Source organism: Pelophylax lessonae (genome assembly GCF_965119305.1).
Source record: "Pelophylax lessonae genome assembly, chromosome: 3".
NCBI classification, from domain to species: domain Eukaryota; kingdom Metazoa; phylum Chordata; class Amphibia; order Anura; family Ranidae; genus Pelophylax; species Pelophylax lessonae.
In genome coordinates this window covers 554,788,294-554,799,765 of record NC_138770.1, presented here as the reverse complement: position 1 = coordinate 554,799,765, position 11,472 = coordinate 554,788,294, and the positions used below count along the sequence as shown (strand labels likewise).

The 11,472-nt window shown below is 45.5% G+C and overlaps 1 protein-coding gene across 1 annotated transcript in view; it reads left to right on the top strand.

Moving 5' to 3' along the window:
• Positions 1-777: 777 nt before the first annotated feature.
• Positions 778-11,472, top strand: part of TMEM87B (transmembrane protein 87B) — a 206,756-nt gene continuing 196,061 nt past the window's right edge. Inside the window, exon 1 of the mRNA XM_082250961.1 lies at positions 778-1,071. Within this exon, the coding sequence (XP_082107087.1) occupies positions 946-1,071 (126 nt within the window). The 5' untranslated portion in view covers positions 778-945. The remainder of the gene's footprint in view (positions 1,072-11,472) is intronic.

Genomic DNA, 11,472 nt, shown 5'->3' with positions numbered 1-11,472 from the left:
GAAGTTCATGTACTTTTTTGAGCATTGGGCGTTTTGCTTAAAACGTCAAAACGCTCAGATATAAACAGGGGCCATTGCAATGAATAGGATTTGTCTTGTTGGGCGTTTTTTGAGCTTATCCTAGAGCAGAAAAACTCCCCAAAACGCCTACATGTGAACTTAGCCTAATAGAAACAAAGAATCTTTTTTTTTTTTCAATACTTTGTTTTTCTCCATTTTTTTTAAGCAAAAAATAAAAAACCCAGTGGTGATTACATACCACCAAAAGATCTAAAAAAAATGATAATTTTATTTAGGTACAGCTTCGCAGGACCATGCAATTGTCATTCAAAGTGTGACAGCACTGAAAATTGGCTTGGGCAAGGGGGTGAAAGTGCCCTGTACTGAAGTTGTTTAAAGGGATTTCCTCATACTTCCTGCTTTGCTTTAGATAGGAATTGAGGGGAAATCTCCTCAATGGGACGCAGATGGCAAGGCCACATACACGTTCCAGTTCCTGAGCTAACAAGTCAGCTCTCTACTCCCACATTTCCCTGTCATTACAACTGTCACCACGCCGCATTCCTACACAGACCTCATGTCGAGAGATGACGTTTCCCTTCCGTACTAGAAACAAGAGAGAGAACTTTCTTTTAGAACGTTCAGGCGCCATGTTTGTGAGGACACACCCATAGGATTCAACACAAATGAGTCTTCAAGAAAATGGCGACCTCTGCCCTGAAAATAGTACACACTTTATGCAAAGACTGCTCTTCTAGTGTTCCACTGTAATGTAAACCCCATAAGCAGAATTGGCTCGTCTGTGGTCATGTTAAAGGGGCGTTGTAGCAGAGCGCCTCCTCCAGGTGAAGCGGTGATGTCACAGCCGGCCAGGTGAGCAGGCTCCGGGTTGTCCGTACAGAAGAAGGAAGAAGACCGCCGTACGGAGTGTTTAGTGGTTGCAATATGGTTTCTGCTCCTATCAGGCGTCTGCTGTCCCCCAGCCTCCTCCTGCTGTGCCTGGGCCTCGCTGTCCCGCCATGGGTGGAGGCGGTGCCGGAACCGGGGACCTGGACTGTGCCCTACTCTAAGGTAGGTCTGGGACAGTGTGTGCGCGGGGGTTTACAAAGGCACGGGGTGCCGGGGGCGCGCTGTACGTGGACGCGCAGGCTTTCTGTGAATGTATGTGTGCGCGCTCCTGTGGTCACAGCGCTGTCACCGGAGTTGTGTCAGTTGTGGGACCGGAGGTGTTCTGAGGAAATGTCCTCCGAGGAGGGACAAGGACTGAACACACACTAACCTGTACAAATACCTGCGACAGACATGAGAATAATACGACCATTATATGGGGAGCACCGTTTCCAGAATATTCTACATTGACATTATACTGTAAACATAGGAGGGCCAATCTGAGAATGATTTGAGAACTGTTCGTTGTAATGGCGCCCATACGTGAGACGAAAATCTTTGGAAAATCTGTCATTTGGACAGTTCAGTCATTTTTCGTCCAGGTAAAGAGCAAAAATGGGTTGTGATGGTTTTTGAGCCAAAAAGTCGAAGGAAAAGTTTGATAAATTTCTGCCAAATGGATGATAAATTGTAAAGTTCATGTTTCTCTCGCCCAATAACCAGCTCCTGCCCGGCCTATAGCAGATCGATAGTCAGACGGGACTCTTTCCAGATGGACGTCATATGATGACCACCCGGGGGGCACGCAGTGTGTGATCGGTGGTGAGTCGTGTCCCTCGGACATAGCGCAGCACAGATCGGGGTAAAGAGTCAATGACATTGGCTCTTTACCTTACCATGTGATCAGCTGTGTTCAATCCCAGCTCATCGCATGTAAACAAATGTCGGTTTTTGGCATTTCCTCTCCTCAGCGCTGTCACTGTGTGAGGAAAGAGAAGATGAAAACCGGCTTTCCTGTGACAGAAGACAAACGCACTGATAATCGGGGCACTGATCATTAGTGCAGCCATGTCAGCGCCTCTTCCGCAGTGGCCATCAAGTGAAAACTGGCTTTTCTGTGACAGAAGACCTACACACTGATAATCAGTGCACTGATCATTAGTGCAGTGGCCATCAGCGCCACTTCCGCAGTGGCAATCAAGATGAAAACCTTTCCTGTGATAGAAGACATACACACTGATAATCAAGGCACTGATCATTAGTGCAGCCTCATCAGCACCTCTTCCGCAGTGGCCATCAAGATGAAAACCTTTCCTGTGATAGAAGATGGCCATCAGTGCCACTTCCACAGTGGCCATCAGTGCCACTTCCGCAGTGGCCATCAGCGCTACTTCTGCAGTGGCAATCAAGATGAAAACCTTTCCCATGATAGAAGACATACACACTGATAATCAGGGCACTGAATATTAGTGCAGCCACATCAGCGCCTCTTCCGCAGTGGCAATCAAGATGAAAACCTTTCCTGTGATAGAAGATAGCCATCAGTGCCTCTTCCGCAATGGCCATCAGTGCCTCTTCCGCAATGGCCATCAGTGCCTCTTCCGCAATGGCCATCAGTGCCTCTTCCGCAATGGCCATCAGTGCCTCTTCCGCAATGGCCATCAGTGCCTCTTCCGCAATGGCCATCAGTGCCTCTTCCGCAATGGCCATCAGTGCCTCTTCCGCAATGGCCATCAGTGCCACTTCCGCAATGGCCATCAGTGCCTCTTCCGCAATGACCATCAGTGCCACTTCGGCAATGACTAATTTGGGTATAACGTTGCATGACCACGCAATTGTTATTCAAAGTGCGACAGAGCTTAAAGCTAAAAATTGGCCCGGGCGGAAAGGGGGTGAAAGTGCCCAGTAGGCAAGTGGCTAAACATCTAACTATTGGTACTGCATATATGTGACCCAGAAGCAAAAACAAAAAATGAACAAACTGATTAATTTATGTCAATTAAACCATTTATCGTTTGAAACTCGGTCATTACATGATGGCAATATCGTTGCTCTCATGATCGTGTGTTCGTTTTTAGAAAACTTGTTCGCATTAGTTTAGGTTAAAACTAGATTGTTCCCCTGCCATCTGTACACTTTCTGGTTTTGTCAGTGGGTTGCCAAATGTAGTGTTCTGTGCAGAAAGTAGCAAAAGCACTACTTTTTTTTCTTAGATCGCGATGCTTAAGAGCAAAGGGTACTGCGATTTGGTGGCTGGAAATGAAAGTGTTTGTGGTGACATTAACAATTATTGGCACCCGCGCGTGTCTAACAAGGACAGCATGCTCGTATGGTGCCATAAACATGCCTTTCCTGCGTTCTACTGTGAACCAGCCCTTAACCACTTCAGCTTTGGAAGATTTTACCCCCTTCATGACCAGGTCATTTTTTGCTGAATGGGCAAAGATACCTCAAACAAGAATTGAAAGGCTCTTGGCTGGCTACAAAAGCGTTTACAAGCTGTGATACTTGCCAAAGGGGGCAGTACAAGATATTAACTCTGCAGGGTGCCCAAACGTTTGCAGACGCCATTTATTTGTTTTCTGTAATTTTGAAAGTGTCAATGATGGAAATAAAATCTAACTTTTTGTTGACATATTTTAAGAATGTCTAATCTGTAATTTGATGCCTTTTGGAGATTTTTCCATCTTTCCTTGGCTTCTTTATGCATATTAATACAAATTTTTACCTGGGGTGCCCAAACTTTCGATCCCCACTGTATATATTGCAACTGACATCACCAGTGCCATTATTACAGTGATCAGTGGTAGTACTATACACTGTCGGGGTTGCCAACCTCCCACTGCTTTTTTACTGACAAACATGCTGAATTTCCTGGCGTAGCACTTATTCTTTTCTTTTTTTTTTTAACTGACAACTTGAAAAATGACAGGACTCCTATATTGATAATTAAACACTGACAATACATAAAAGGTATTTGTATGGTTTACACATACAAAAGTTAACACACCATGACAAATTATCCCCTGATATTTACAGACCGTTGTAAAAGTCAGTGATTTTTACAAACTGTCAGTAAATGTACTGACAGTTGCCAACCCTGGTCACTGAACTAACGACGCTGGCTGGGAAGTGGTTAACATCTAGGGTGTTCAAGGGGTTAAAAGTGTGCCTAACTATGTGTAACCTGTGTAAAGTATGCTGCTTTTTAGGCCCCTTTTACGTGGGGCGAACTCCATAATGCATATCTGCATGCTAAGCAGCGGATCGGTCTGCTGATCCCCACTGAGCAGGTGGATGACAGGTCCATGTCTGCTGCTCACCGCTGAGTTGATACAGACAAAGCCCTGCTGTTGTGGGGGGGTCAAATGGAAATGTAGGCGGTCAAATGGAAATCGACTGACTATCATCCAATCCACCATATGGATGGGGAAGGGATCCCCTACCGGTCTGCTGTTTTTTGGTGGACAGGATCGGATTGGACACATGTCCGCAAACATCTGCTGCTCAATAGAGAACAATGGCTGAGTCCAATCAGGTCTTCCTGAAAAACTGACAGGCATATCTGATCGGACCACCTGGGTGAAACCAGTCTTACTAATGATCTCTGTTTCTCAGAAACTGACTAGCTTGCTCCCTCTGTACAGAGCTCTGTGTTGTTTACCAACACAGAGCTCTGGGCTGTGGTGATCAGCAGGTCCCAGCTGTGAATCATTGGCCGGGACTTGATGACAGTCTCCCGCTTTGCACAATCACAGCGGGGAGCACACATGTGGACACCCTGAACTCAGGAGTAGGCAAGGACATCCTGTAGGTTACTTAGCCTACAGCGACCGCCCGTCCACAGTACATTGCAGGCAGGCAGGAAGCTGTTAATGGGACCCTAGACAAACATAGAGAAAGGATCATTTTATACAATTTGGTGGTAACATATTTTCCTAAAGTAGAACTGTAGGCACAACTTTTTCCTATTTTTTTTTTTTTTGGATGGCGTAAGGGAGAGTTATACCCCTTGGCAGGTTTTTTTATTTTTGCATCTGTGTCCCATAGGGAAGATTTGCCTTTACTTCCTGTCCCAAAGCTAAAACAGGAAGTAAAAGATAATCCCTCCAAAGAAAAGAATCCCTGCGTGTCACCAAAACTAGTAGTATCCACATTGGAAGATTTTCCCACTATTACAGTTCTAGAGACAACTGAAAATGTGGGATTTTCTTATACTTTATTTTGTGATAACAGTAAACAGGACAAATGGGGAGAATCAATATCCCTAATGGGCACAGACAGCAATATAAACCTGACTGGTGTTCGAATCCTTCTCCACTCTAACCAAAACCTAAAAGAAATGTTTTACCTTTCTCGTTAGGCCTTATTATTTTGATTAAAAAGGTATGAACAAAGGCAACACTTTTTTTTTTTTGTTTAAGTGCCAGTTCACATTTGTGCGATTCAGGAATGCTGCGAGTATACAGCGTGTTCCCGCATCGCATCCACACCTCTGGCAGTTCACACTGCCATATGTGATACGCAGGTGGTGTCAATTAAAAGTTAACGACACCCCCAGTTGCGATCGCATATCGCAGTGCGATCTGCAAGTTCACACAGATTCGGATCGCACTAGTGTGAACCACTATGCGATCCGATTCTGCTGCGAATAAAAAAAAGCCTCATGTGCGAGTTTAGTGCGGATGCGGTGCGAATTCAGCCATACAAAATGTATGGCTGAATTCGCACCGCACATGTAATTTAGGAGCAGTGCGCTCCGAATTACATGCGATCTCTGCAGTCGCACAAATGTGAACCGGGGCTTAGTGTCGGTCCACATATATGCGATGCGGGAACCCTGCAAATCCACTGCTTCCCGCATTGCATTCAAATCGCAGGCAGCTCACACGGCCATATGCGAATCTCTGGGGAAAGGGGGGTGTCAATAAAAAGTTAAAAACACCCCCAGATCAGTTTGCATATTGCAGTTCGGACATGAATCGGATTGCATTGGTGTGAACCACCATGCGATCCGATTATGGTGCGGACCAAAAATAGGGTAGTGTGCGTGTTGTGTCCGAATTCAATGTGAATTCAGCCATACAATCTGTATGACTAAATTCACATCACATCGCATGTGATTGTCAGAGCAGTGTCCTCTGAATCACCCCCTCCCCCCCTTTCCTGATTGCCTAAACAATGGAATGCAGCCATTCAGGCCTGTACACGTACCTTGGATGCAATGCTTCGCTTTGTGGCCACGGCAAGAGCCAAACTGCATGTCACATTTTCTGCAGAACATGACTATTAAAGGGATTAGGGCCACTCTGCAACCACGTGGTTGTGGCGCAGTGGGTTGGCATTTTTAGGGTTCAAATAGGCGGTGAGCCCTATTCACTGCTTCCTCACCAACTGTAAAATACTTCTGAAGAGTGATCCAAAAGCTTGTGTACTTTTTTGGCTTCAGGCAACGAACGACACAATGCTCAGGTGTGAACTGGGGCTATTGAAATGAATGAGATTCATCATCATGAGCATCGTTGTACTTTAGTAATCACAAAGTAAAATGCTCAGACGTTAATAGGGGGTGACAACGCAGCCAAACCTGCTTTGGGCCTCATTTCCACTTGTAACCATGCAGCCACTTTGTCCCAGTTGACATTTATGGGACTGCCTGCACTAGGATGCACAGAAACTTTTTTCGCACTTGGGGTGCCATTTATTGTTAATAACGTGCACAAAGCATGCATAAATGCGACATCCTGCATCACACATCATAGAGTGAAAGAGGCTTTAAACAGATGTCACAAGAACACACATCCCACTTAGAAGATTTTCCTCCACTTTCATTTAATTGCTGGTGATATTGGTGGTCACGACAATTGGAGAGTGAATCTTCCTAATGGGAAGCAGCCAGAAATAAAACCTGACAGTAATTCTATCCTTCACCACTCTATCTAAAGAAAAGGTTTGCCTTTTAAAGGCTACGTTCACCTTTGGGAACATGTTTCACCCATATTTAGAGTGGAATGTGTAACCTGTTTTAGCTTTTGCTGCCAGTTCCCCTGATCTCCCCTCGGGGGCAGGAGATCTTCTCCCTGCACCTGCTGTCTCAGTTTAAAAAACGCATGGCTGTGCGGGGCTCTGCCCACGCAGTCTCTTCATTCATTCAGTTTCCTGTGAATGAGTGAACTACAATTACCATTGTCCAGTGCGGCTGAATGAACTGCGAGGGTGCTGGTGAGCACTCTCGTAGTTCGTTCACAATCCCTGCATCTTGTAAACAGTCAGCCCGTATCAGAGGTATGCACAGAAAGCTGCAGGGCTTATCTGCAGAAGCCAGACATTGCACCACTGATCACGGGTGTAATGCTTTTTAGGTTCCTGAAAGAAAATATAATAAATGCATTTTTTTTCCCTGCCAAAATATGTGGACTTTTTTTTTTATTTCTTGAAAAGTGAACTTTAATTACATTAAGTATCACTTCAGGCTCCTTTCACATGGGCGGTCTGTATAAGGGGTGCACCGATCCGACTTTTCTAGTCCCGATACCTGGCATTGTGAATCTGCCGATACCGAAACCGATCCGGAACTACACACATACACCATATGCATGCGGCTGCAGTACAGAGCAAAGCCACTGCTTCATGTATATGGCTCCTCCATTCACAGGCGGAGTGCACCTGATATCACTCCTCCGCCTGTGAGCCGGACCTGTGCAAGTGAGGGACGGCTGAGCCGGGACTCAGCAAAACCGGATCGGCCTGTGAATCGGTTAAATTTACCGATCCCCCGATTCAGCTATTTTGGCAGTATCGGCGCCGATATTCGATCCTAATATCGGATCGGTGCATCCCTAGTTTGTATGTCCATTTTTCTTTCGCCTATTGACGCATGAAAAATGGACAGCAATGCATTCCTATGGGCAAAAGGATTTAAAGGGACGATCATTTGTTTACATCCGCATCTGTCCACATGCGTTTTTTTTATTTTTTGAACGGATCAAAGTGCTATTTTTGTTCCGTTTAAAAAAAAAAAAACAAAACAAAAAAAAAACCCATAATCGATTATACATGGATGTAAACTGACAAATGGTCTGTTTTTGCATTAGTTGTTGGGAGTCGGCACCCACTGGTGTCCTAATAACCAAACCAGTGACTCATCTCTGCTGTCAGTGGGGATTCCCACTGACAGCAGAAAGTAAACAAAAGAAGGAAAAAAAAAAAAAGGCATACTTAATGCTGAATGCGGCTACGGGTTGGTGGGGGCACTGCGTCTACTGCAGGGTGCATGGAGAGAGGGAGGAGAGGAGCAGTGTATACAGTGAGGGAGCAGTGTGTACAGACAGGCTCCCTCTCTTTTTGGCATTCATTGTCATTGTGGTCTTTTTTTTTTTTTTTTTCATAGTGACGGAGGGAGAGCTGTCAAAACTGAGGTAAACAAAGGGGGGGGGGGGGGGGGAATCGCTTGGTGATGTCACCCCATCCCTTTGTTTACTTTAGTGGTGGGGCCGAATGACAGCTTTCTGGTGCGCTATAAATTAACGAAAAAAAAAAAAAAAGAGCCCCCCCCCCTTCCCCATTAAGGCTCGGTTCACACTATTGCGATGCGGGAAGGCTGCGAATTCGCAGCCTGTTCCCGCATCGCACACGCACCCCCGGCAGTTCACACTGCCATATGCGATCCGCTGGGGGTGTCAATGTAATCTTAACGACACCCCCAGTTTGATCGCATATCGCAGTGCGATCGTGCAGTTCGCACAGGATCGGATCGCACAAGTGTGAACCGCTGTGCGATCCGATACTGATGCGGCAGCAAAAATGCCTCCTGTGCGTCTTTGCTGCGGGTGCGATGCGAATTTAGCCATACAAACTGTATGGCTAAACTCGCACCGCACAGCTGATCGCATGTCATGTCGGAGCAGTGCGCTCCGACATGACATGCGAACCCGGCACACGCAGAAGTGTGAACCGGCTCTAACTGCATTGTGATGTCCTTCTCACAGCAGACTTCTGTTTTGTTTTGAATATGTTGCAGTTGTGTGTGACTCCCCCCCCCCCCCCCCCCACTACTTTACAAATATGACCCATAGTAAATCCAGCATTATGTTATTGTTCTTAAGTCCCCCCCCATGCTTTCTGGCTCTCCAGCTCCCTGGCTCCCCCCTCAGTGATTTCCAGTTCCCCCCAGACAGTGCTCTCCAGCCCCCCCCCTCTCCCCCTGTGCTCTTCATTCCCCTGGTTTTCCATGCTCCCCCCCCGCTCCTTCCAGCCCCCCTGCAATGCTTTCCAAACCCCCCCTTAATTCTCTCCAGCCCCCCCCCCCGTGCCCTTCAGCTCCTCCAGTGCTCTCTGCTGCTCTTCTATCTTCTATCATGTCCGCAGCCTCTGACTACCTCCTGTATCATGTCCGCAGCCTCTGACTACCTCCTGTATCATGTCCGCAGCCTCTGACTACCTCCTGTATCATGTCCGCAGCCTCTGACTACCTCCTGTATCATGTCCGCAGCCTCTGACTACCTCCTGTATCATGTCCGCAGCCTCTGACTACCTCCTGTATCATGTCCGCAGCCTCTGACTACCTCCTGTATCATGTCCGCAGCCTCTGACTCCTCTGACTACCTCCTGTATCATGTCTGCAGCCTCTGACTCCTCTGACTACCTCCTGTATCATGTCTGCAGTCTCTGACCACCTCCTGTATCATGTCCGCAGTCTCTGACCACCTCCTGTATCATGTCCGCAGCCTCTGACCACCTCCTGTATCATGCCCGCTAAATGTACAGTGTGTGTCGTAAAACGTTTGACATTTCGAACATGGGAGAGGCAGCGCTGTCTAGCCACGCTAAAGGTTCAAAGCACCAGTCTGCAGCTGCGTGCTCGACAGCTTCCAATCCGATAGCTGGCTTTTTCACCCATGCACCTGAAGTGACACCGGCTCCCAGCTGCGGCAGCGGTGCTTCCATCTCATCCACTGTAAAACAAGGGACCATTTTGAGTCACGCTGTATCCAGAAACTAAACCCTAACTGCAGAGGTACTGTACACTAGAAAGATTGTCATTTATTTTAGTAAAAATATGCTGGGTGTGACATGGATTTTCTTCTTATTTAACATGCATACATAGAAATTTCATGAAACATTAGGTCATGAATATTTATGTGAAGTCATGGAAAAGTCATGGAATTTTATTGGTGAAAATGTGTATGAACCCTGTATGTATGATCTGGGGTAAGGGACATTTATTTTATTTTGATTTCCACTTTAATTTAAATAATACTTTTGATTCACTGATGTGAAACAAGTAAATCAGAGACTTCCTCATCCTCATAACTGTTTGGGTCAGTGCACACAGACAAGTACAGAGTTGACATGGGTATTGTTTTACCTACCAAAGATCTATAACTTTGCTGCCGTTGTTGGTGTTACACACCTTTGCCATAGCTGGATTTAAAGCATGATTAAATATTAAAAAAAAAATCCAATAAATTCTTGTGCCTGTGCTAGTTTCCCTTTTTCTTCCCCCCCCCCCCCCGCACCTTCCGTATTGGTTTTCCTAGTGATAAGACCAGTAATGAGCACCGGAAGCACATTGACTCATAGGATTTATCTAGCACCATCATTTTTATCTTATCACATGGTCTGTTCGGAGTTCAATTTTCCATCTGCTTTCAGATAAAGCTTTGTCTTTGTCTCATAACAGAAGCTACTTACATGTCCTGACTTCAGCACAAAACCCAAAAACAAGGAGCTAAAATGATGGCTTCAAGGCTTCATTCACATGGCGAATACTTGCGTGCACAGTGCAGGTCCTTGTTTTGGCACCACGGGGATACGCCAGTGTTGCCTGCATCCCTGTGCTGGCAGCCGGCAGTCTCGTAGATAATGGGACACGTGGTTGCATGGACACAGCCGCTGTGGCCCAATATGACATCATGTAGGTGCATGCATGCAAGTGCAAGTATAACTAAGATGCACAAAATAATTTAGAATGCCCTAAAGACCAACTTTAGGAGTCATTGGGGCTTTAAGACCCAGGTGGGTTTCTAGCAATGTAAACAAACTGCTCCAAAAGGTAAGGTCACTTTTTAGAAAAAAATTGTAAATGCACATTTTTTTTGCAGGTGAAGAAATGTGCAATTATTTATTTCATTGTTTTTTGTTCCTGGAAAGCATTGCACTAGGGATCGTCATTTATTTTTTTCTTTCTATTATAGCGCTGGAGAAGGAGTTGTCAAGGAAGTAAACAAAGGGCAGGTCATAATTGCAATTGTGCTACACGTTGCATATCACCGCGCACGCCAGAGTGACATCAGTCATTTTGGCACCAAAGCTCATGGGTAACGCTAAACTGATGACCTATATGGGCTTTTAAAGCATATATAGGGTACTGATGTTTTTCACTGTTTCATGGATGCACTCAATTTGCTTGACATGTTGCATATCCATTTACTCTGTGTAGCTTTATCTTTTATATTTTATCAAAGAAAATGGTATATTATTATTTGGGTGCCCTAAAAATTAACTTTTAGTGTATTTTTTATTTTATTTTTTTTTTTAACTGAAATTTTGCATTTTATAAATCATGCTAATATCATGTGACAA